At 32.9% G+C, this 25,603-nt stretch overlaps 10 protein-coding genes across 10 annotated transcripts; 4 read left to right on the top strand and 6 right to left on the bottom strand.

Moving 5' to 3' along the window:
- Positions 1–9: 9 nt before the first annotated feature.
- HPA2 (histone acetyltransferase) lies at positions 10–459 on the bottom strand (the record flags this gene model as incomplete). The annotated part of the gene is made up of 1 exon (XM_011278435.1): positions 10–459. The coding sequence occupies one exon, from the start codon at positions 457–459 to the stop codon at positions 10–12; it is 450 nt and encodes a 149-aa protein (XP_011276737.1).
- Positions 460–991: 532 nt separating this feature from the next.
- Positions 992–2,134, top strand: BN7_1026 (alkene reductase; the record flags this gene model as incomplete). Its single annotated transcript, XM_011278434.1, has 1 exon — positions 992–2,134. One exon carries the CDS (start codon positions 992–994, stop codon positions 2,132–2,134), a length of 1,143 nt encoding a protein of 380 aa, XP_011276736.1.
- An 861-nt stretch (positions 2,135–2,995) lies between these two features.
- Positions 2,996–4,516, top strand: BN7_1025 (Vitamin H transporter; the record flags this gene model as incomplete). The annotated part of the gene is made up of 1 exon (XM_011278433.1): positions 2,996–4,516. The coding sequence occupies one exon, from the start codon at positions 2,996–2,998 to the stop codon at positions 4,514–4,516; it is 1,521 nt and encodes a 506-aa protein (XP_011276735.1).
- Positions 4,517–4,611: 95 nt separating this feature from the next.
- BN7_1024 (uncharacterized protein) lies at positions 4,612–4,962 on the bottom strand (the record flags this gene model as incomplete). The annotated part of the gene is made up of 1 exon (XM_011278432.1): positions 4,612–4,962. One exon carries the CDS (start codon positions 4,960–4,962, stop codon positions 4,612–4,614), a length of 351 nt encoding a protein of 116 aa, XP_011276734.1.
- A 1,033-nt stretch (positions 4,963–5,995) lies between these two features.
- On the bottom strand, positions 5,996–7,507 carry BN7_1023 (Chromodomain-helicase-DNA-binding protein; the record flags this gene model as incomplete). Its single annotated transcript, XM_011278431.1, has 1 exon — positions 5,996–7,507. The coding sequence occupies one exon, from the start codon at positions 7,505–7,507 to the stop codon at positions 5,996–5,998; it is 1,512 nt and encodes a 503-aa protein (XP_011276733.1).
- A 4,043-nt stretch (positions 7,508–11,550) lies between these two features.
- MET17 (bifunctional cysteine synthase/O-acetylhomoserine aminocarboxypropyltransferase MET17) lies at positions 11,551–12,873 on the bottom strand (the record flags this gene model as incomplete). Its single annotated transcript, XM_011278430.1, has 1 exon — positions 11,551–12,873. One exon carries the CDS (start codon positions 12,871–12,873, stop codon positions 11,551–11,553), a length of 1,323 nt encoding a protein of 440 aa, XP_011276732.1.
- Positions 12,874–14,551: 1,678 nt separating this feature from the next.
- BN7_1021 (Zn(II)2Cys6 transcription factor) lies at positions 14,552–16,519 on the top strand (the record flags this gene model as incomplete). The annotated part of the gene is made up of 1 exon (XM_011278429.1): positions 14,552–16,519. One exon carries the CDS (start codon positions 14,552–14,554, stop codon positions 16,517–16,519), a length of 1,968 nt encoding a protein of 655 aa, XP_011276731.1.
- Positions 16,520–16,844: 325 nt separating this feature from the next.
- AGL1 (glycoside hydrolase family 13 protein) lies at positions 16,845–18,572 on the bottom strand (the record flags this gene model as incomplete). Its single annotated transcript, XM_011278428.1, has 1 exon — positions 16,845–18,572. The coding sequence occupies one exon, from the start codon at positions 18,570–18,572 to the stop codon at positions 16,845–16,847; it is 1,728 nt and encodes a 575-aa protein (XP_011276730.1).
- Positions 18,573–20,729: 2,157 nt separating this feature from the next.
- On the top strand, positions 20,730–22,478 carry KHT9 (Hexose transporter 2; the record flags this gene model as incomplete). The annotated part of the gene is made up of 1 exon (XM_011278427.1): positions 20,730–22,478. The coding sequence occupies one exon, from the start codon at positions 20,730–20,732 to the stop codon at positions 22,476–22,478; it is 1,749 nt and encodes a 582-aa protein (XP_011276729.1).
- A 762-nt stretch (positions 22,479–23,240) lies between these two features.
- MAL1 (General alpha-glucoside permease) lies at positions 23,241–24,983 on the bottom strand (the record flags this gene model as incomplete). The annotated part of the gene is made up of 1 exon (XM_011278426.1): positions 23,241–24,983. One exon carries the CDS (start codon positions 24,981–24,983, stop codon positions 23,241–23,243), a length of 1,743 nt encoding a protein of 580 aa, XP_011276728.1.
- Between the last annotated feature and the right edge of the window lie 620 nt (positions 24,984–25,603).

Here is a 25,603-nt window from a genome sequence, read left to right as displayed (position 1 = left end):
ATATATCATCTATAATGGTCTTTTGTAAGAGTTCTTACCCTTTTCAACACCAACTTTGGTATATAATAACTGTGCTCTATGATTAGTTTTATCAGTGTTCCAGTAGACCTCTGGTGTTCCTAACTCATCAGCATGATTGTAGACATATTCAATCAATCCTCTGCCAACCCCTTTGACTCTTGCATCCTCGTCAACATATAAATCGTTCAATAGAATCTTATCTTTGATATCCCAAGTTTGAATGTGACTAAAATAATTAACTAACCCAATTGGTTTTTGAGTTTCATTTGAAAAAGCCAAAGCTGCCCATAATTTGATTTCAGGGTCTAAAGCTCTTTGGAAAGTTGATTTAATGATCTCATCTGATACTGTAGCTTTATAGAAGACAAGGTATAATTTGAATAATCTTGTCCATTCTTCTTCATCTTCTTTGGTAACTGGGTGGATTGCAAATGACATTTCAGATCTGTTGTTTTCTAGCTTTGTGAAATATAATACTCTATTACAAAGTTTTTACGCTTCTTTATATATTTTCATCCCAATTGTTATCTTTGACTCATTAAGAGTCATTATTATGAATTGGTTGTACTCTTTTTTACCCGCGCGGACTCCATACTTATACAGGCAGGTAGGTACATGGTTTCATTTCCATACTGAACAATAGAGGTTAGATAAATGATCCATGCACTTGATCTTTCAATACTACGCAAAATCATCATTTGAGTTTTAAATTGTACATCAAATCATCCAATATTATATTATCGATCAACTTATTCATAGTTCATAGTTCACAGTATACTCAAACTGTTTGGAATCTGGATTAGTAATTGAATAAATTTTCACATAATCTCGAACCACGATTACGCTACATTTGAAAAGATCTATATAAAAGAAGCCATATATCTTCATCAGTTTAATTCGTTACTTTGCAAACATTTCTCAATTCATTTTCAATTGATTAGTACTCAAAGGCACAAAAGAGAGTGTAAAGATGGTCACTGCTTACAATTTAAAAGAATCAAATCTTTTCAAGCCAATTAAAGTTGGTGATGTTACCTTAAAGAACAGAGTTGCATTAGCTCCATTAACAAGAGGTAGAAACTCAGATGATCACATTCCATTCGATTATGTCAAAGATTACTATGATCAACGTTCAAGAAGAGAAGGTACTTTAATTATTTCTGAAGCTGTTTTAGTCTCATTCAAATCATCTGGTCAATATCAACCACCAGGTATTTATAATGAAAAACAAGCTCAAAAATGGAAAGGTGTTATTGAAGCTATTCATAAGAATAAATCATTCTTCTTCTTACAAATTTGGGCTTTAGGTTTATATGCTGATCCTGCTTTAACAAAATCACTTGGTTTGAAATATTTAGCTCCAAGTTCAAATGTTTATATTAAAAAAGAAGATGAAGAAGCTGCTATTGCTGCTGGTAATCCTTCATATGGGTTAACCACTCAAGAAGTTGAGGAGTATATTCAAGATTTTGTTAATGCAGCTAAGAAATCTATTGAATTAGGTGCAGATGGTGTTGAATTACATGCTGCTAATGGTTATTTACCATTCCAATTCTTATATGATAATTTAAACAAAAGAACTGATAGATATGGTGGTTCAATTGAAAAAAAAGCCAATTTCATTCTAGATATCGTTGATGGTGTTGGTAAAGCAGTAGGTTATTCTAAAATTGGTGTTAGATTATCACCATTCTTTAGAACTTTGGAAGATGTTGACTTTTTTGAAGATCAAACCATTGCAACTTATTCATATTTAATTGGTGAATTAGAATCAAGGAGAAAACAAGGTAAAAAAATTGCATTCATTCATCTTGTTGAACCAAGAGCAGATCTTGTTACTAAAAACCTACATATCACTAACGATTTTGTTTATCAAATCTTTAAAGGTGTTATCGTTAGAGCTGATGGTTATACTAGTGATTTTGATAAATTAAGAAAACATGTTCAAGCAGATGAAAGAACAGTTATTGCTTTTGGTCGTCATTTCATTTCTAATCCAGATTTAGCTGATAGATTAGAAAATGATTGGCCTTTAACACCATATGATAGATCTTCATTTTATGTAGGTGGTGAAAAAGGGTACCTTGATTATCCATTTTATGAACAAAAATAGATTTTGGTACTAAGGTATAATCTTGTGATATATATAAATCAATAGAATTTTACCAATCATAGAAGTATATTCCAACAAAATGTTTACCACATAGATAGAAGTTGCATGTTGTATAGATCTTAATCTGGAATTAATAAATTATAGAAATTGTGGAGATAATTCATGATCATAGATCATAGCTAGATATATCATGTTAATAAAAGTACACTATATTAATAGTACTAATACTTTAGTCATCTCATCGATATTTTAACTTAATAACGTGCTATAGACGTTCAGTATAATGATTTATAAATTATGACACAACGCAATGGATATTACTACTTTCGTACTCCTAGTACACAATTAATTAGCCGTTCCCAAAGTTCTATTAAAACATCTTTATGACACAATTTCTCGTGACTTATCTTATTTATCGTCTGACATGTTGGGTACTTAGATATGGACAAGTAATACCAAATTAGAAGGTCCACATATAACAAACTATCAGCAATGTGATACGAAAGCAATTAACGATTACACTAATTTGAGTATGGAATATACCTAGTTCTTTATTTCAATTTTCCCAATGTAATCAAATTGTGGCATTCAGCGAACCTCATTTTCTACCACACTGTGTGCATTTTCTTAAACAGTCAAATTTTGCTGCTCTCTTCGAAAGATCAACAACAGCCAAACGGTATCAATGCAAATTTTCACGAGTTGAACTTGTACCATGGAGTTCAAACTTGAAACAGGCAATATGCGATAAACTCAGCTCATCTTATTTTACGAAATTATAAATTTTGAAGCTGTCTATAAAGACTAATGGAATCCCATACTTAAACAAAATCAACAATAGAGGTTTAAAAGACGTCAAATATGTCAGACAACTCCATAGATAAGTCACCATTGGGTATTCACGTCAACCAACTAGATCCAAATATTCATATTCCTGAAGATCTGGTCAATGAGTTGACTGAAGAAGATTATGAATTCCTCAAGATCAAACAAGTCCCACAAAGATGGTATCAATGGTTTGCTATCACTGATACAAAAGCTGAAAGGAAATTAATCATCAAATTAGATCTATTAATCTTGGTCTATTTGTTCTTATCATCATTTGTGAAAACCTTGGATACATCTGCTGTTAGTTATGCCTATGTTTCAGGGATGAAAGAAGATCTGGGAATGTATGGAAATCAATTAACTTATCAAAACTCATGTTTTATGGCAGGTTTTATTGTGGGACAAATTCCATTAACTATGCTTGGAACAAAACTACCAATTCATTTATATTTACCAATAATGGATTCTATCTGGTCTATTTTCACATTAGCATTATTCAAAATCACAAATTATCATCAATTATATGCTTTAAGGTTCTGTATTGGTTTATTTGGATCTTTCTTCTTCCCTTTTTGCCAGTATATCCTAGGATCATGGTATACTGAAAATGAATTGACCAAAAGATCTGCTTTATATTTCTGTGCTTCACAAGTCGGTGGTATGGCTGCTGGGTATATTCAAGCAGGTGCTTATAAACATCTTAGTGGGTTACATGGTCTTGAAGGATGGAGATGGTTATATATCTTAGCTTTCATCATCACATTACCAATTTCACTTTATGGAGTCTTAACATTACCAGGATTACCTGATAAAATTCATAATAATAGACTTTTAACACCAAATGAAATTAAATTGGCAAGATTAAGAATGATTAGAGAAGGAAGATCTTCAAAAGATAGATTTTCAATCTCTGTAATTTTACAAATTATAAAAGGTTGGAGATTTTGGATCCTTGTTGTATTTGCTATATTTTTTTCACAAGCTGATGGTATAAGTTCACAAAATGGATTACCAATATGGCTTAAAGCTGAAAATTATTCAGTTTATCAAGTTAATACTATAACAACAGTTATCCCAGCTGTGACTATTTTCTTCTCATTGTTGAACGGTATTATAGTCGATAGTTGGAAAGATTCACATCCTTATATAATTGCATATGTTGCAATTTTCAATTTGTTATCAGGAATCTTGTTAACTATTTGGAAAATTCCAAAAAATGCCATCATGTTTGCCTTTTTCCTTTCTGGTACTGCAGATAGTATAGCTGCTGTCTTATATTCTTGGGCTAATATCATTTGTTCAAATAATTCACAAGAAAGAGCATTAACTTTGAGTACTATGAATACTTTAGGTAATACATTTGGTGTGTGGGTTCCTTTATTCGTTTGGAAAACCTCTGATGCTCCAAGGTATTTAAAAGGTTATGCTTATAATATTGGGTTAGACTCGATGATGTTGATCTTACTGGTTCCTTTGACCATATTATACAGAAGAAATAAGGAACATACAAAGATTGATGATTCAAACGATGATGAAATTGATTCATTAGAATAAACAGTTTTCTACAATTTTCAGTTAATAAAAGTACTTTTAAATATACCTTCATTAAATTTATAAATTCCCGACACTATGTACAATCATTAATATCTTTAAGCCACTACTTTGGCAACTTCTGGTCTTGTCTTCAGATTTCTAACCAAATCTCTATAGTTATTTCTAATTTTCAGACTTTGTCCATATCTTGAATTACCAGCTGTGAAAAACACGTTTTTATAACGCAGTATTGAATCTTGTCTTTCTCTATTCAAAGCTCTATCTTCATCATGAAATATTGGATTATCAAAATTTATTAAATTTGGTGATACTCTAAACTTATTCAACCGTTGTAATGTTGCATTATGAAGAGTTTTGCAAGTTAATGTAAGACTGTGTATACTTGATCTATCACAAAAATTCACAAGATCTGTGGATATTATCTCTATTGGTAATTTATCAATCATTTTTATTGTAATATATCTGAGTTATCTCGTAGCCAAAAACACCAAAACAAGTATAAAATTAATGAATATATGTAGATTTATAGCAAAATAGCAGCAAATCTTTAGCTTTATACGGAAACCAGCACTAGCGCAACCTCTTGGAAAACGTAATAAGCAGCCTATTGAAACTTTGACCCTTCAAACCCTCTGTAGCGTATCATACCATATCATAAATCTATATAATAAAGTTGATATAAAAAATTTTGTGTCTTGAGATGCATCAATTTTGGATTCTCGGGTGTTTAGTGTTTACACAAAAACGATGAGTAAAAAACACCATTTTTCAGTCAAAATGGAGTTGATTCTAAAAAAGGTTTCTGGTATCATCTTGTATAAGGAATCTCTCTGATATTTTTCTCAACTAGTTCTCAATCATTATGGCTTTCTTTGTGTTGATTTCCATCCTCTTTTTGTATCTTTGTAAAGTGAATCGTGATGTATTATTGAAAAAATTTGCCCCATACTTAAGCATTAACATCGCGCTTTGTTGAATCAACGGGTATTAAATGGATATAAATTTTAGCAGAATATTGAATATATGGGAAGTAACACGTCCAAATATATCAAGGGCATAATATGTAATATATCCAATTCTGTATGTTACAAGCCTACTACAATCTCTGAATCCTAACTGCATAAATCATTCCATTAAACTCATGAAAAAAGCATAGATACACGTTGAATATATAAATAAGTCATTAAACAAATAAATAGGAGATATAATAAAAAAGAGCATTTGAAACACATCAATATCATTGAAATATGATATGAAACTTCAATCTTTCCAACCCCGAATAAATCTTAAAAAAAAGTAAAACCAAAACAAATTAAATTAAGTACAATATAATAATCAACAATATGAACATATGAAATGATGACTGTGATGATGGTTTACAAGAACCAACAAAAAATGACAAACAATTACAAACTCTATAAGAATCCAATTAATGATTAAATTTCCAAAAAAAAACCTCAAAACTCTGAAGTTATAAATCTATTCCCCATGTTTGAAACAACATCTGTTACCATATCTGCATGATCCGGTTTTAGACCAGTTGGCACATGGTTTAGATCTATATTTTGAACCACGATTGACAACTTTCAATTCATTTCCACCATGAGCAAATTGACATTTGTTACCATAAGGACAAGAACCAGTTTTGTTGAAAGTTGAACATAATTCAGTCTTGTATAATTCAGTATTAACATTTGCTTGTTTATCTAATCCACCTTGAGATGAAGTTGAAGTAGCATTTTCACCCAATACACCATTGATATCTTTTGGTGTATTTTGTAATTTGATTAAATTTTCTTCAGTTAATGCAGAAATTGAATCTTTTGATGAATTTTGTTGAATATTATTTAATTGGAAATTATTTGATTCAATTTGTTGTTTTTGAAGTTGTAATTGTAATTGTAATTGTTGTAATTGTTGAGAAACTAATTGTGCTTGTTGTTGAATAAATAATGGGTTTTGCATCAATTGTTGATGTTGTTGTTGTAATTGTTCTAAATAAACTTGTTGCTGTTGATAATTTTGTAACAACATTTGAGTATTATTGATTGAATCCATAGCTGGTTGTTGTTGTTGTAACTGTTGGATTTGTTGTTGAACTTGAGCTGATCCAAATGATGAAGTTTGAGCACTTGATGGTTGATGTTGAGCAATTTGACCTTGTTGAGAAGGGGCCTGATGAGCTTGTTGGAATTGTGACAGGTTTGTGAAGCCCATTTGTTCAGGAGACTTGCTTGACAATGGTGTAGATGGTAATGGTGTAGTTGAAGCTGTATAGCTCAAACCATTTGCTGTGTTAATATTATTGTTGTTGTTGAATTGGGTGTTATTTAAAGAAGGGATATTAATTTGGTTATTAACAGTTGAGGAGTGAGCTAATCCAGGGATTTTCATCAACTCAAATAGACTTTGATCACTATTTGAGTGATTTAGAGAAGAATTTGAAGTGTTTAAATGATTATTTGGTTGAACTTGATAGTTATTGTTTGACCAAACATCGTTATTTTGCTGTTGTTGAGATTGTAAGAAATTTTCCTCTTCAATAGTGTTTTTACCTAAATTTAAGCTCTCATCTAAAGAATTTTTTTGATTTAATTGATTTAAATCTTGTGGATTTTGGAAATTCCAAAAATTTGAAGAAACATTTGAATTATCTTCATTAGCGAAATAATTGTCAATTTGAGTACCCATATTGGAGTTTTTACTAGTTAAAGGTGGTTTAAAATCACTTATCGATTCTGATGACACTGATGAGACCGTTGAAGGTGCGCTATATTGTAAATTTTGCTGAGAATTGGCACCAAGCACACCTGGATTTGATAATTTAGAATTTAGCTCTTGAAATAAATGTTTTTGGTTGAAATTTGCAGAGGAACTTGTAGAGTTTGGAGTAGAAGAGCCTGTACTGAAATTAAAATTGTTCAAATGATTGAAATGATTGTTATTTAAATTAAAATTGTTGTTGTTATCTGCTGTTGACGTCCAGGACATGAGGGGACTTTTTTATGGTTTAAATAGTGTGAATAAATTAAAGACGTGGACAAAAACCTGTCTGATTGAATAGATAAGCCAACTTGGTCGTTGCTGTTTGAACTTTGAAGTGTTAACCAAATAACAAAACTCAGTGTAACTAAGTAAACAAATACACTCAGATTCAAGATTACCAATTTGAAGGAAACTGGAATCAATTTATAAAATGCAAACTCAGATTTGGGACTTAAAAAACCTTCGAGATGAGCTAGGTAAATTTCCACAGCGACACTCGCAGCTCGATAAATGTCCCAAAAAATGACACACCGGAAAAAAAGAAATGCGATACTTTTGTCTCATGCGCCATCTGGCGAGACGTATCCTAATCAACAAAATTGACATATACGATTGTGGTACAGCTTAAGCACTCATAACAATACAACTTTTGGCTATTAATTGTTAATATAAATTGACAATACTACTTAATATCATCTTAACTTTAAAATCATCAAGTTTTTCCAATAGAATCACCACAGTTTTGAGTCTCAATTATCAATTTCTCTTATTTCTTAAAAGCTTTATCTTTTCCATCAGTGGTAAGCACAGCATCTCTTCTCAAAAAATGTCCTCCTTTCCCGGGATTACACCTTTTTTTCCTCATGATACCTTGATCTAAGAGGTCAACAAATCTGATATACTTCAACATGAAGGTGTCATCTCGAAGCCACTGGTCAGTAATTTCAAAAAAAATAGATTGTTCCTGGCTTGACATGTCCGAAATTAAGACAGAGTGCTGAAATCTTAAACGAATCAACCGGTTCATCGGTCCTAGACTCTGTATACTAATTCAATTGATCGAATAGATAAACTGTTTAAAGAAATTTATACACATCTTGAACCTTGGTTTGACATCAAATTATATGGGGGTCCTTCAAGAAGGGAATTGAATTGCTAGTTATAAACTGACCCCAAGGCGATCTGACATTATTCAAAAATAGCGAAGGCTTATATAGGATTATATACTCAAAGAGGCTACGTTTGGCGTTGGCTATTCGAACATTTACGATCAGGAATCAGGATCAAACAACTAAGCTGTCTGGTTTAATGGTATGCATATTCAGTCATTTGTATATATATTAATAATTCAGGATTCAGGATTCAGGACCAATTATTGTAGATTTATAGATCTATTTTTTGTACTTTAAAGTCACAAAAGCTACTTTAATATATTGATATCTTTAATACTCAGTTTCATAATCTACCAGCTAGGGTAGCTCTGGCGCTGGCCCTGTCTAAGTCCTTCTGGCTTCTAGGCTGCTAGGCTGCTAGCGAACTAATTAATTAACAGTCCGTTTAAACACCACCACGGCAGCAGGGGACCCTTGGCCCGCCTAGCTCTTTAGAAGGACTCTCTGCTCTCTGCCTAAGTCTAGAAAAAACTAAATTTTTGTCCGAAGTTCCGGTACCACGGAAATTAGTACCGTTTTAAAAAGAAATTCAAAAAGACGTTGAAAAATAAAACTCAAAAAGCTTCGATACACCAATAATCGTGCTCATTACTATCTTTAATGTAGCCACTAAAAATCAAGTTTAGAAATTGTGCAAACAAGATAAAGTTTGACTGTTTGTTTTGACGTTGGTTTTTCCCTATATAGCTTGAATAAATACACCTTCAAATCTAGTCTTTGTCCATACAAGCTATAAAAAAGACATATAAAAATAGTAGTCTCAAATCTCGAGAGAAGTACATACGCACATATGTATAAAGGCTCACTTAACTGCGAGAGCGACTACAGATTTAATACAAAATCGGACATGTAGGCGAAAAAAAATAACGAAACCGTGCGAATTATACTGACAAAACTTTTTTATAGGGCTAAACATTTGAAGACTCATGAAACCAGGTGAATTTAACTTCAATTTCAACAAGGTTTTCCTAACAATTATACCCAAGTTATATTAGTTTTGTTTATCTGTATGTTTGTATGTAACAATAAAGAGATAAAGCGTGATACCAACAGAGAAAAAACATATTTGTTCATTAAACTAGGATTTCAAGACAAATTGTTGTAAAATCCGTAGATGGATGACGCTCTCATTTGAACAGCCGTTTGGCCAGTTGAAACTTGAAGACCCTCTGGCCCATAAAGATCTTTCTCTGCCTAATGATCAATTGTTCTGTCTAACCATTTTTTGTATCTTCTCATGCTGATGAGAAAATTAAAAGCCATGAACAACTATATTTCGTCCAGAAATCAGGATTCAGGATCCAGCTATAAGCAGCTAGTTTTCAAGATTTTAAAGACTAATCTTGAGTGTTTGAGTCTAGACATATGCACTCATATGAGAATCCAAAATCAAATCTTCCAGAGTTTGACCAAACAACGAATCAAATTCCTTTATCACGAGATTCACTAGTTATAACTTATTGCGTTATCGTATATGGGTCTATCTTATACTTAAAGAACTGTGAACAATAACCAGCCAAAAGAGCTAGGCAGAGCAGTGGAGCGCCTGGTTTGTGGATGACTCTCTAACGAGTCACGAGTCATCACAAATGAACCATGATTCATGAACATTAATCCCATCAATTAACCTTTGAATTAATTCGAGTACTTCAAACTGAAGGTCCCGGGGTATCAAGACGAGACGATTTAACTCTTAGCATTTGAATAAACTTCATCGAATCAACAATTAAATCAAGTCCAAGACAAAGTGTAGGATTATCAAAAGTTCAAGTTCCCCAGAACTTATTGATGTAACCATGAGCAATAAATCAATTAGCTTTGCTATTCATCAACTCATGAACTCATGCAATCGTTTCAATTTTGCTTCATATCGAGAGTCTCTCTTGAAAACTGAAAATTGAGACTGATATTCAACTTCAAGGACTTAAGTTCTGCAAAGTATTAATCATGGGACAAATTGATATCGTTTTCTGTGAAAATTAGATATGTCCACAAAAATCCTTCGTTCCCACCGGGCCATGAGACAAAATTTTCAAACTTGAATCTGTGTGGTTGAAAATTTTGGTGTTGATTTTTCCTTTTGCGAATTTGCCACCTGAAGCACCTAACATGAATTCTATGGGGGTTTTACTTGATAAGAATCAGTTATCAATATTGTTGAAGCATGTAGAGTTTTAAGTAACAAAGGTTAAATTTTGACACATAATTTTAATTCAAAAGATTTTCTCGAGGGGTATTAATGTGGGAATTCCAATGCTTTTAACTTTAAACCGTTTGCTCCAATTTGCCTTGTAAAAATACTCCTCCTATAACTAATTTATCTTCTCCTCCTTTATTACTTACTGTTTTGGGAAGATTTCCTTATTTGGAAGCTTGTATGTCATGTGACTGATTATGTAAAAATGTGGGCCGTTAAGGGACACTTCATATTAACCTTATATAAATAACTCATGAGATCCTGTTATGGTTTGAAAGTCATTAATTGAGTGATATATTAAGTGTTATCATCCAGAGAAGGGTCAGTATGTGCATTTCAATTTTATTAAGCTTTTTTTTAATCTTCAACAGTTAGAATATAATCAAAAGCTAGATCGATGTACTATCCCTTAATTTCCCTATATCTCCCTTTTCCAACGTTAGCTGTATATACCCACTTTATTAATCATCAGTGTTTTGAAGCTGTATCAAGGATCAATTGAACGATTTATTTTATATGAGTGAAATGAGGATATAAAGAAAGGAATTCTGTAGTCTTTATATTATATTTCTATTAGTACGGCCTTTGGTAGATTATTGTAAATATATTGTTGAAATAATGAGCTGATATTTATATCAGATCAGTAAATAGTCCGAATCGAGATTCATGGAATCTGAGTACCACGTCGACTTTCGAAAATCAGTTTTAAATTTGAATATTTCGCTCGACACTCGTGGTCCAAAGTTAGAAGGTACCTAAATCGGTTGAGTATATCATCACATCATCACCTACATATACCATCATTATTGTTCATAAAAGGATCGTCAATCTAACAATAACATTAAAACGTATTTATACAACCATCACCTCGGTATTAGAGGTTATAAAACTAAAGAAATCTATTGACCGAAAACAGTTTTGAAAGATTGTTCGAAATCTTCAAGAATATCATCAATGAATTCAGTACCAACAGAAACTCTAATCAAATCTTCTGTAACACCTGAAGCAATTTTTTCTTCATGATTTAATTGTTCATGTGTGGTATAGTATGGGGCAATCACTAAGGTTTTTGAATCACCAACATTGGCTAAATTAGATGCAATTTTTAAGTTATCAGCAACTTGTGGACCAGCATGTTTGAAAACATCAGTTTGTTGATCTTGATTTGGTAAAGGTTTAACACCAAATGATAAAACAGCACCAAAACCATTTGTCAAATATTTTTTAGCATTTTCATGATACGGATGATTTTCTAAACCTGGATATGAGACCCATGAAACATATGGAGATTCTGATAAATATTTAGCTAATTTGAATGTGTTTTCAGCTTGTCTTTCAACTCTTAATGATAAAGTTTCTAAACCTTGAAGTAATAAGAATGAGGCAAATGGATTGATTGAAGGACCTAAATCTCTCAAGATTTCAACTCTGGCGTGACCAATAAAAGCTAAGTTACCAAAAGCTTCATTGAAGACTAAACCATGATAACCTTCTGAAGGTTCTGAAAATTGTGGGTATTTTTGAGGATAATCAGCCCAAGGGAATTTACCTGAATCAACAACAACACCTGCAATAGTGGTACCGTGACCACCAATCCATTTAGTTGCTGAGTGGACAACAATATCAGCACCGTGATCAATTGGTTTGACAAAATAACCACCAGCACCAAAAGTATTATCAACAACAACAGGGATACCGTGTTTATGAGCAACAGCTGCGATTTTTTCAAAATCTGGAATGTTGTATTTTGGGTTACCAATTGATTCTAAGTAAACAGCTTTAGTCTTTTCATCAAATAATTTTTCAAAATCTTCAGCATTATCACCATCTTTAACAAATCTAGCTTCAATACCTAATCTTTTGAATGCAACTTTGAATTGATTATATGTACCACCATACAAATATGAAGTTGAGATGATGTTATCACCAGCGTGAGCTAAAGCTGTGATAGCTGTAAATTGAGCAGCTTGGCCTGAAGAAACAGCTAAAGCAGCAGCACCATTTTCTAAAGCAGCAATTCTCTTTTCAAAAACATCAGTGGTTGGATTGTTTAATCTTGAATAAATGAAACCTTTTTCTCTTAAACCGAACAAGTTGGCACCGTGTTCTGAATTATTGAAAGCATAAGAAGTTGTGGCATAAATTGGTGTAGCTCTGGCGTTGTGAGGTCCTTCAACTTCTTGTCCAGCATGTAGTTGTAAAGTATCAAAATGAGATGGCATAATGTATAATTGTAATTTAGTCTAATCTATGGGATCGATTTCTTAATTGAATAAGAATTCTTTGGAAAACGAGACATGGCTCGATATTTAAATGATCTGATAATCCCATGATCCATCCCTATCACCAACAACTGTTAAAATAATTTGGCGGTATCTTAACTTAAATGAGCACATCCGATAGTATCGTATATATGGTGAAATATGTACAAATTGCACGTGACTGGAATATTTAATTGGGGCAAAAGTGCCAAAAACAACTTGACCCGTCAAATTATAAACATCGTAATAATCATGATCCGATCCGATTTCTGGTAGTCAGTGACAGTGGCACTCCAGTCTCCTTGGATTTAGCCACTAATATTTCAAACGATTGAAAATCAATCATGGATCGAATCTCTCGAGATGTGAGGCTTGAGCCTTGAGTCGAGCCACTATAATTATAATACCGCGTGGACTCTTCAATTTGATTCAGCTAACGTACTACTTGCGCTATATTCAGTGCTCACCATGTTTAAAATATTGGACTATTTTGGAATCGGAGATTTGAATTGATACCAGTGCAGTGTTCTATAGGCATTGTATGCTATAACCTTAAATCTCAGATCTCATACTGATTAATAATTTTAATTAGATCTCTGGTACCGGTGCGCCCAAATTATATTGAGATCGGACACCTAAATCTTGAAGTTGTTTAGGCTTATGCCTGGCCGGTATTCGATCAAATTACCTCGAAGGGGAAACATGATTTGTAAATGAGTGTAACTAGACTCACAAAGCATTTTAGTTTTTGGGCTCGTAAGCTCGATCCTGAACTGCCTGGCAAAAGATATATATATAATTGTATCGCATTTTTTAAGTCTGCCGTGAGCACTGAGGCGTGACGTTATGGATCTTGACTTTTGAGTCGCGACTATAAAAGTACTTCTGTTTGAACTTTTGAAGAGTAGATCCAAAATCCACATCTCTTTCTAGTGACTTCTTTGAAAGTGTATACCAAGCCATTGCTTTCTGAATACTCAAATCTACATTTATAAGCCTGGAATGGCTCAAAAAATTAGTCTAAAGTGGCAAAAAGAATGGTGGATCCTAGGAGATTCGAACTCCTGCATCTTGCGATATTCGATCTTGAGTCGAACGCCTTAAACCACTCGGCCAAAGATCCTTATTGAACACGAATTTTAAGATCTGTAGTATTCTGTTATGCATCAACATCACGTGACTTTCAATTCCCGATCGGGTGAAATTTGCACTTTTATCCGCGTTTTAGCGCAGATATAACAGCGCATTACTTATTTTGGAGAAACTGTAAACGTTAACGCCAATTTCCCACCTGATTTTCCCGATATGGTAATTCCAATCAGTTACCCCAGATCACTTTGTTCACCAACAAAATAAATCAGTGACTCCCGTTTTTCAGGTTTCCCCGTAAAATATTTTGGTTTAAATTCGTTCAAAATCTCGTTGAGAATTTCTTAAAAACTTATTTCATTATCCTTTGTACAAACAATCATTATATCATCAATTACCGTTGAAACATTCGTTATCTCTTATTGTTAACTTCTGATTTATAGTTTCTGCTTATCTACTAAGGCTCAGTCGACGTTATCAGCTATCAATCGACAATAGAATGCACTAGGCGCTGATTATTATAGCTAAAGGTTCAAATCTGCTTTCAATAATGTCATCAAATCAACTTCATCATCATCATCAACAACATCTTCAAGGGAATGGTGTCACAAAACAAAAAAGATCTGCTAATAAACAAGATTCAGCGCGGAAGAGATCAAATACAAGACCCTGTGATGGTTGTGCTGTAAGAAGAGTCCGTTGTGATTTGGCTACAAGTTCCTTTGGAAGCTGTACCAATTGTATCAATCATAACATGGAGTGTACAAATATCAGAGTTCGTCATAAGTCAGGACCAAAGAAAATACAACAGAAGACGAGAGAGAATATCGTTAAATTTCTTTCTGCAAATGGTGGTAGTGTTACAGGTCATTTGGGAACTCCACAATATAGTCCATCTACACCATCAATGTCTAGTACTCCAAGTTTCAAAAATCATTTAGGGATCTATAATAACTCAATTACAAGAGAACCAACTTGCAATATACCCTTAAACAATTTGTTACCTTATTTGCAAGTTTATCAAACTTGGTATTATGGACTATGGCCTGTATTATCGGTTGCTCATTTGATTTCTAAACTCACAGATAACAATTGTCAAACTGCATCAGATGGATGTATTGTGCTTAATGAAGAAAATGCATCATATTACGCTTTATCATGTGCTGTTTGTGCTGCAATAGGTGTACAAATTAAGTTTTTAAAGTCAACTGGTGGTGTTATCAAAGTTGAAAATACATTGCAAGATGATGAATATGCCAAAGAAGCCAGAAGAGTGAGATTTTTATTTGAGGATAAAATAGATAGCACAACTGAATCACTTTTGACAAGTTTCTTCTTGCATATGTATTATGGAAATATTGAAGGTGGTACTAGGAAAGGCATTGTTTACCTTAGAGAAGCGGTTTCATTAGCTCAAATTTTAAGCTTACATGATCCGGAATCTTACATTGGAAAATTACCTGCTGAAGTACACAGATGTAAAAAGATTTATTACATGTTACTTGTCACTGAGAGATATGTTTGTCTTCATGAAAATTTGCCTATTTTGCTCGAACCAACGATCGAGATTCCTTCATTGCATGATGAAGAATATCCTGAGTTGTTGTCAGGTTTCACTGAAATTGTTGAAGTTTTTTCTTCTACAGGTAAACAGTTCTTTCAAGAAGTTGGTCGTAAATTATTATTGAGAAATTCTAGTGGTTCATCGAGTGAAAGTTCACCTGATAGTGAAAATGGTTTCAATAACATGTTTGGAACAGATTTATCAATATTTCAAGATTTATTACAAAATCAACCAACCGAGCAAAAGAGAGAAACAATTGGTCAGATGCAACTGAAATTAGATAGTAAAAGGCATAAATCAAACAAAACTAAGAATGAATCACAAAAATTAAATATAATCTTATCTAAATCGTGGTTACAGAGTCTTGGTTGGTTAATTGCAAAAGAAAATTTTATCATCAATAAGAATGACCATAGTGAATCATCATGTTTTAGTTTTAAGTTCCCTATGAAAATTGCACAAGAATTTCTAGAAGAAACGAAAGACTTGCCAGATTTCGCATTTGAATCCAATGGTGCTCCTGGTGTTTGCAATAAGCTATTAGAGATTGCAGATTCTCTATATGGTGTTACAATGCTAGCAACATCACGTACTGACTCTACAAGAGCATTTGATCAAATGAGTACAGTATATGGAATATTCATGAAACATAAGACTCCTGATATCCATATCATACCAGCCTTGTATCATAAAATTGGAACAATGATTGAATCAAAGAGACTGACTTATAGACAACCAGATCCAATTGAAATTTCATTACCAGGTGATGAAGTCATTGAGCAATCAGTACAACAAATTGACGAAGGTTATCACTCTATTACTGGTTTTGATGCTTCTGATGAAATTCCTGATAGGAATATGCTATCACCATTTTCACAATTCAGTATGTACTATTCAATTCCTACTGGTAATATAACAGATCAAAGTTTTGGCCAGATTACTGAACTGCCTTAAAACCCTAAATAACTATATATGATTAATAATTAATCGATTAATAACTAATACTTTCAAATTGAACTCGAATTTTTCAGTGAGATTAATCTTGTAGTATAATTTCATCCAAAGACAAACATATGACAAATTCGTAAGCGAATATTCCTACCAGAATATATGATATTACAGATGTTTCTAATACTCCCTGAATTTAGTAAGCAGATCTACAATATCAATTAATATTCAAAAGCAAGAATCAAATTGATATGTATTTTTATAATTTATAAAATAATTTGAACGATTGGTCAACAACTGAATTATTTTGTATACAATTAAGTAAGTAAACTTATTCAACTAAGTAAACTCTACCTTCATAAGGAGTTAAAGTATTTTCGTTGACATCTTTAACATTAGAATTAATCAATTTCAAATCACCACTGATTAATGGTTTGAATGGAACATCTTCATTAGAGAAATTCAAAACAACATAAGATTTTTGGTCAGCTGAAGATTTGACATAAGTGAACAATTTATCATTTTCATAATCTAAGATTTCAAAATCACCATGGATGAATAATTCTTTGTGTAATTGTCTAACTTTAATGGCATTTTGGTAAAAAGAGAAGACTGAATCTGGATCACCAGTTTGAGCTTTAACGTTAATTTCTTTGTAATTATCATTAACACGAGTCCATGGTGTACCAGTTGAGAAACCACCATTAGCAGAGTCATCCCATTGGACTGGAGATCTTGCATGATCTCTAGCGACTAAGTTAATAACATCCAATAATTTCTTATCAGCTTCTGGGTCATTTGGTGTCTTTTCCTTATATTGAGCCCAGTAATTGATGGTATTGATATCCTTGTATTCTTCAATATCCCATGATCTTGGTAAATTGGTCATACCAATTTCTTGACCTTGGTAGATGTATAAAGTACCAGTTAAAGTAGTTTGTAATAATGCTAATAATTTGGCTGATTTGGCCCATAATTGTTTGTTTGAAGTGTTACCAAATCTTGTGACAGCACGAGGTTGATCATGATTTTCAATAAAGACAGTTGACCAAGCATCTGTACCTTTAATAAAATCACTTTGAGCAGCGACAGCATCTTTAAAGTCTTTCAAAGTAAACCCATTATAACGGAATCTATCTTGTTTATCTGAACCAACATCAACAACGTCAAATAAGAACATCATGTTCATTTCCTTTTCATTAGCTGAAACATATTTCAATGCTTCTTCTTTTGAACAATGACCAACTTCACCAACAGTCAAAACATCATAATTCGAGGTGACTTTTTCAAACATTTCCTTGTGGAATTCGTGGATACGTGGACCATTGGTGGTGAAATCACTTGATGGTTGATAATATTGTTCTGGGAAAACAATTGGAGCATCTTCAAATGATTTACCATCTTTAGCAAATTTCTTTGAGTACATACCAGCTGTATCAATTCTGAAACCATCAACACCTTTTTTGAACCAAAATTCTAAAGCAGATTTATAGATTGCATTTCTGGTTTCTTCATTTTCCCAGTTCAGATCTGGTTGAGTTTTAGCAAATAAACATAAATAATATTCATCAGTTGTTTCATCGTAATTCCAAGCAGAACCTGAGAAATGAGATAACCAATTGGTTGGTGGTAATCTGTTACCTTTATCATCATAACGTGGTTTTCTCCAAATGTACCAGTCTCTTTTTGGGTTATCCAATGAAGATTTTGATTCTTTGAACCAAGCATGTTCAGATGAAGTATGATTAATAACTAAATCACAAACCAATTTTAACCCTCTTTTATGGACTTCTTCAATCAATTGATTCATATCATCCATTGTACCATACTTTTCATAAATGGCTTCATAATTTGAAATATCGTAACCCATATCATCTTGTGGGGAATCATAATGAGGTGATAACCAAACAACTGAAGCACCTAAAGATTTGATATGATCTAAACTTTTAATAATACCCGGAATATCACCAAAACCATCACCATTGGAATCTCTAAATGAAGCTGGCCAAATTTGATAGATTGTGGAATCTTTCCACCATGGGTATGTTTTAACTGTCATTTTGATAATTGATTAGTCTGTTCTTCTTCTAAAGTTAATAGTTTCTCAATAGATTGAACAAAGGATGTTACTTTGAGATAATTGAATTGAATTAAATTAAATGATGGGAAGTTTGGTTAGTTTAAATACTTTGAAAAAGCTGATCTATTTTTGCGAAAAACCTCGAGCCTATTTATCAATCACGATTCACGGCTTATTCTTTCCCCATAGACTATTCTTGATCGACACTAAGATTTGGAACAAACGAGTGGGTTGTATTTATTTAACCCATAGATTACCATCTTGATGAAAGATGATCCTCTTAATCTAAGGATTGTATGCTCAGTACAAGTGGATTGGTGTTTTCATACGTTACGCCATTTGATAATTCAACTCACTTTATCATTCTCCCGACCCCAACAATATTGTCTTTATTAAAGGGAATTCCTTGTAGATGATCTAAAATCTGGGGTTTTTGGTGACTGATACATTAAGGGTTATTTTTTAGGCTATTCGCAACAATTGCATAAAATTAAGGTTTTCAAATTCTCGAGAGTTTCCACGAAAGTGCAAAACTTTATGTATGTTAATGCAATAGTTTTGCGAAAATTCGGAACAAAATTGATTGCGAAATTTTAAGCGCCAATTTTAAGGTTTGTCTTAAAAAAAATTATTATTAGAATTTAGAACTAATTAAATAGGTGGTTCCAACGAGAATTCAAGCTTGAAGCAACTGATAGGTCATTTACATTGGTTGAACGAGTTATCCTGAGTTATCTTGAGGTGTACTGTGCATGGAATCCTATGGATTCAATAAAGGATCACTCAAGTATCTAGATTCGCTACGTCTGGTAAGGTATCACGATTCATAAATCGTAATAATCCTATTCTTTTGCTTGGAACGCTTAAGCACAAATCTTTGAATATTTTATTACTAGACGTGTCTACATAAATCTGTCTGAGCCAGCTGGCATTCTTTGAGAGTATATGGATACTACTAACGCGACGGTGAAATTCTCGGGATATTTCTCGATGTAAAGATGGTACTCATAATATTATAACAATACTCTTTTAATGAGCTGCTATGAATTAGTCAATGTGTACGTACATTATAAATTCACTGGGCAATTTATTAGGCTAAAGTATATACGTAGAGCTTCCAACTTCCCGTTCCACCATATAGCTTATCATAATTTATATAGTTATTGCGAGAGTTCTAGCGATATTTATAAAATCTCCATATTTTGCCAAAGAAAATCGGATAAATTAAATAAATTAACCTACTTTTAAACAATCATTATAAACATGAATGATGTTGAGCTCATTCCCGCTGTCGAATTATTCATATTATTGAAAACTGAGTGCAATAATTACCTCTAATCAGTAAGTTATAAAGAATACTCTTTGATGTTATCTCGAGAAACTATAAAGCCAATGTATATACATATAATATACATATCATTGAAACGTTTAAAGAGCCTCTATTCATATGGATTAAAAGTACTTCCAGGACTCGTGTATTATAACTCTTCTAAAATGGCGTTGGAAATTCAAGGATTTTTTAGTTTTTGGTAAATTTGGGTGCCCGCACTGCTGCCCAGAAAATAAAGTTTACCCCAGATTTTGTAGTCATGACATGAAACATCATTCAGAGATTATACGTGGGATAGCTTCAAGACAAATTCAATCAATTGAATCACAATCATACTGTCATAGTCTTAAATAAACGATCAGATAAATCCAACAAAATGGAACCCAATCAAAAGAGAACCAACTTAGCACATCAAGTCCGAGGGGGTATAGCAACATTGTTGTTTGAATCGAGTCATGGTTACAAGATCTTGGACCTTCAACTGATTAAACAACACGCGTATAATTTTATTTTCAAAATGTCCATTTCCAGGAACAACTTCCCGGTGACTCGCATGAACTCCAGCTCCTTAAAAAATATTATACCCATAATATTTAAGATTTGTCTGTATTCGATCAGTATCAAGAGAAACAAAAGACTCCTCACCCAAGAATACATATACCTTTGATTTTGGACTATATATATCACTAGAATCCCCCGTGAATCTTCAACGATTGTCGATCATTTTAAACTCTTTATCAAACTCATCAAGCTATTAATTGATAATCAACATTAACACTCACTAAATATAAATATCATCAACAACAATGTCAACTGAATTTGTTGAAGATGTTGAAAAACCTGAACAAAAGGTTCAAGTTACTGAAGCATTAGACAAAAAAGGAACAAATTCTAGTTTATCTGACAATCAAGTTGATGAAATTCTAGCCAAATTTTTGGATATTTCTGACAATGCTAGATCAAATGAACACACAGAAAAACAAATGTCCTTAATGGAAGGTATTAGAACTTTCCCAAAAGCTGCTATGTGGTCATTTATATTATCATCATCCATTATTATGGAAGGTTATGATACTAATTTATTGAACTCTTTCTATGCTTTCCCTGCTTTCAACAGAAAATATGGTCAATATTATCCAGATATTGATGATTGGCAAGTCCCCTCTAAATGGCAAACTTCTTTGTCTATGGCTGTTAATTGTGGTAGTATCCTTGGTTTGTTCTTTGCTGGTCTCATGGCTGATAGATGGGGTTATAAAATCACTTTAAACACTGCTTTGACTCTTATTACTGGTTTCATCTTCATCGTTTTCTTTTCTGTTAACGTGCAAATGTTATTGGGTGGTGAAATTTTACTTGGTTTTGCATGGGGTATGTTGCAAACCTTAGTTGTTACTTATGCTGCAGATGTTTGTCCTTTGGTTTTAAGAGTTTATTTAACCACCTATGTTAATGCTTGTTGGGTTATTGGTCAATTAATTTCATCATCTATCTTACGTGGTGTTTTGAACTCCACTGATCCACATTCTTACCGTATTCCATTTGCTATTCAATGGATTTGGCCTATTCCTATTATGATTGGTATTTATTTCGCTCCAGAGTCACCATGGTGGTTGGTTAGAAAAGGAAAAGCAAAAGAAGCAAAAAACAGCATTAAACGTCTATTGACTGTTAACAAACACATGCCAGATCCAGATGTTCTAGCTGACGCCATGTTCAACAAAATGCAATTGACCATAAAAGAAGAAGAATTGACAACAGCTGGTGTCACTTATTTGGATTGTTTTAAAGGTGAAAACTTTAGAAGAACTAGAATTGCTGCAATGATTTGGTTATTCCAAAATATAACTGGTTCTGCTTTCATGGGTTATTCAACATACTTTTACCAACAAGCTGGTCTTGCTTCAAGTATGGCTTTCACATTCTCTATTATCCAATATGTTCTAGGTTTAATTGGTACACTTGGTGCTTGGGCTCTTTCACAAAAACTAGGTCGTTTTTCTATTTTCTTCGGTGGTTTATGTGCCCAATTTACTATTTTGTTAATAACTGGTGCTTTAGGTTTCAATGGATCAAAAGGTTCTTCATGGGCAATTGGTTCCTTATTATTGATTTTCACATTTGTCTATGATATGACTGTTGGTCCAATTACTTATTGTGCTGTTGCAGAAATGCCATCTGTCAGATTAAGAAACAAAACCGTCATTATTGCAAGAAATTTGTATAATATTGCTGGCATTATCATTGCAATTATTATGCCATATATGTTAAATCCAACCGCTTGGAACTGGAAGGCTAAGACTGGTTTGTTTTGGGCTGGTTTTGCATTGATTGCAATCATCTGGTGTTGGTTTGAATTCCCAGAAACCAAAAACAGAACTTATGCAGAATTGGATGTTTTATTCAGAGATGGTGTTTCAGCAAGAAAATTCAAATATACTGAAGTTAAAGCATTTGATGCTCAACATATGATGGAAAAAATTGGTGATGACGGTATCAAAAATATTGTTGAAGCTGATAATGATGCTGAAAATGTCACCACTTCAAAGGTTTAAGATCTGCATTTTTGTTAAGAATAGACCATATATCAAACCTTTTTATTTTGCTATTGAGATATATGCATCTTCAATTCACTTGATTTAAATCATTTTTCTATAATTTGATTTTAGTTGGTTTTTAGTTAATTTTAATTAATTTATGATAATATACTGTTAAAGATCTGTAGGATTCAAAGTTAAGCATGTTGAGCTCGATTATCAATCGAATTTCAAGAAACTATCAGGGACCTGGATAAATAGAAATTTGGATCTATCAACTCATTGAACCTTATTTTCAACCGTTATTGATATCCCTAAGATCTGATTCTCAAACTTGTACAGATGTTCCAATTTAACCGCCAGTGGTTAATTCAGTCAACTCGTAAACAATTAAATGCATAATTCCAACGTTAGTTCAAGGCGAGCCCCCAGATTTAGTCTATGAATTAACTATGCAATCTCGACCTTATTCGGAAAAACTTATTCATGAATAGCCTAAATCTTTATGCACAATTAACGTTTAATAAAAAATATTCAGTAGTTATTAATTTTTGACACAATATTTTTTTTTCAATCGCGTCGGCATTAATTCGCGGGTACACTTAGCACTAAAAGATCGGTATTAGTTCTTTCACTTAATTGATAAAGAAACAACTGAATTATCTTACAAACAAACAACAACTGGAGGGTACTGTCTACTGATGAATTCTCACAAATGATCCAGTCATTAATTACTATATACTATAAACAGTTTCAAACTAATAGCTTAAGATAAAAACATCAAGCTTTAGTCTCATAAATTTTATCTTTATCAGCTTCAACGATCTCTCTAAGCTCTTCGTCGTTCATGTTATTAACCATCTTTTGGGCATTGAAAACTTCAGGTGTTGTATACTTAAATTTTCTAGCAGGAACATTGTCTTGGAAAAGTTGATTTAACTCTGCAAAAGTTCTACCTTTGGTTTCTGGAAACTCACACCAACACCAAATAATTGCAATCAATGTGAAACCTGCCCAAAATAAACCTGATTTTGCTTTCCAATTCCAACCAGTTGGATTCAACATATAAGGAGTGATGATGGATGTAACAATACCAGCAACGTTATAACAATTTCTTGCAATAATCACAGTTTTATTTCTTAATCTAACAGTTGGCATTTCTGCAACAGCACAATAAGTAATTGGACCAACTGTACAATTATAAGCTAATGTGAAGACCAATAATAATGACCCAGCTGCCCAAGAAGCACCTTTTGAGTCAGAAAATCCCAAAGCACCAACTGTAATTAAAACAATAAACTGAATACACAATCCACTGAAGTAAATGGTGAAACGACCTAATTTTTGTGATAATACCCAAGATGATAATGTTCCGATTAAACCCAAACAATATTGAATGATGGAGAATGTAAAAGCCATACTTGATGCAAGACCAGCTTGTTGATAAAAGTATGTTGAGAAGCCCATAAATGCAGAACCGGTTATACTTTGAAATAACCAGATCATAGCAGCAATTCTGGTTCTTCTAAAGTTACCATTCTTGAAACATTCTTTGTACCCGGTTTCTTTTGAAATAGAGTTTTCTTCTTGGATAGTCAATTGCATCTTGTTAAACATAGCTGTTGATAAAACATCGACATCTGGTGTATTTTTATTAACGGTCAATAATCTTCTAATACTGTTTTTAGCTTCTTTTGCTTTTCCTTTTCTGACCAACCACCATGGTGATTCTGGGGCTAAATAGATACCAATGATAATTGGAAGAGGCCAGACCCATTGGATAGCAAATGGGATCTGATAGGAACTGGCACTTTCAAGAGATAAAACACCACGAAGAACACCTGAAGAAATCAATTGGCCGATAACCCAACAAGCATTGATGTATGTTGTCAAGTAAACTCTTAAAACCAATGGACAAACATCAGCAGCATAAGTAATAACCAAAGTTTGTAACATACCCCAAGCAACACCCAATAAGATTTCACCTGCAAGTAACATACCAACATTAACAGCAAAAAACACAATAAAGATTAAACCAATAATTGAGGTCAAAGCACTAATCAATGTTTTTCTATAACCTAATCTATCTGCAACAAGACCTGCAATGAATAAACCAATCAACTCACCACAGTAAACACCCATAGACAAAGAATTTTGCCATTTAGTTGGAATTTGGTAGTCATTAATATCTTCATAATATTCCCCAAATTTCTTAGTAAACGCAGGAAATGCAAAAAGAGAGTTGATTAAATTTGTATCGTAACCTTCCATAATAATAGATGAAGATAAAATAATAGACCACATTGCAGCTTTTGGGAAAGTAGTCAGACCTTCTTTCAAGGTCATATTTTTTTCAGAATTTTCATTACTTTGAGCATTGTTTGAAATATTCAAAAATTTAGCTAAATAATTTTCAACTTCATTCTTTTCTGATAACTCAGAATCTTCTGTAAGCTTCTTGCTTAGCCCATTGACTTCCTTCTCTTCAGGATGTCTGACATCTTCGACATATTCAGTAGTCATCTTGTTAATAATTATTTTTATTAATTAATCAAAATCAACTACATCATAAGTAAGTATTGTAGATATTGGGGGTATTACTGTATTTATATATATGTGAGTTCACGATTTTTCGTATAATAATGCCGTAAATTGTTGTCATGATTTATTACTAGGGAATATCTCTCTCGAATTTTGTTTATGGCAAACACGCACAAATGTGGAGCATAATGCAAAAATAGATCATCCTAAATTTGAAAGAATTGTTATAATGTTACACCGAAATGTTTAATGAAGTTTTGCGAAAAGTGCAATTTCTTGTTTCAGATTTCAGATATTTTCCCTTCAACTTGCTCTCGATATTAAGTAGTAAATTTTAGTTTTCCGTGCCTTAAAAGTTGTCAATCTACAATAGGATCCAATAGGCTCTTGAGATCACAATAAAGCTTATATTAGAATACCGGGTGTTTGGAATTAGGATAAATTTTCGGAATATTTTAGTGGCCATTTGTTGAAGTCTTTTAGGCTATATGCATAAGACTTTGATGCAATTCCTCATTTACTACGTGTAACGTGTTGCGACTTGCAACTTGTGAAGCGCAAATATCAATGACTCTTCATAATAAAAGTGCTGAACAGTGAGG

Source organism: Wickerhamomyces ciferrii, contig 00020 (assembly GCF_000313485.1).
Source record: "Wickerhamomyces ciferrii WGS project CAIF00000000 data, strain NRRL Y-1031 F-60-10, contig 00020, whole genome shotgun sequence".
Classification (NCBI taxonomy): Eukaryota; Fungi; Ascomycota; class Saccharomycetes; order Phaffomycetales; family Wickerhamomycetaceae; genus Hansenula; species Hansenula ciferrii.
The sequence above is the reverse complement of the archived record's forward strand: the minus strand, read 5'-3'. Positions and strand labels throughout refer to the sequence as shown.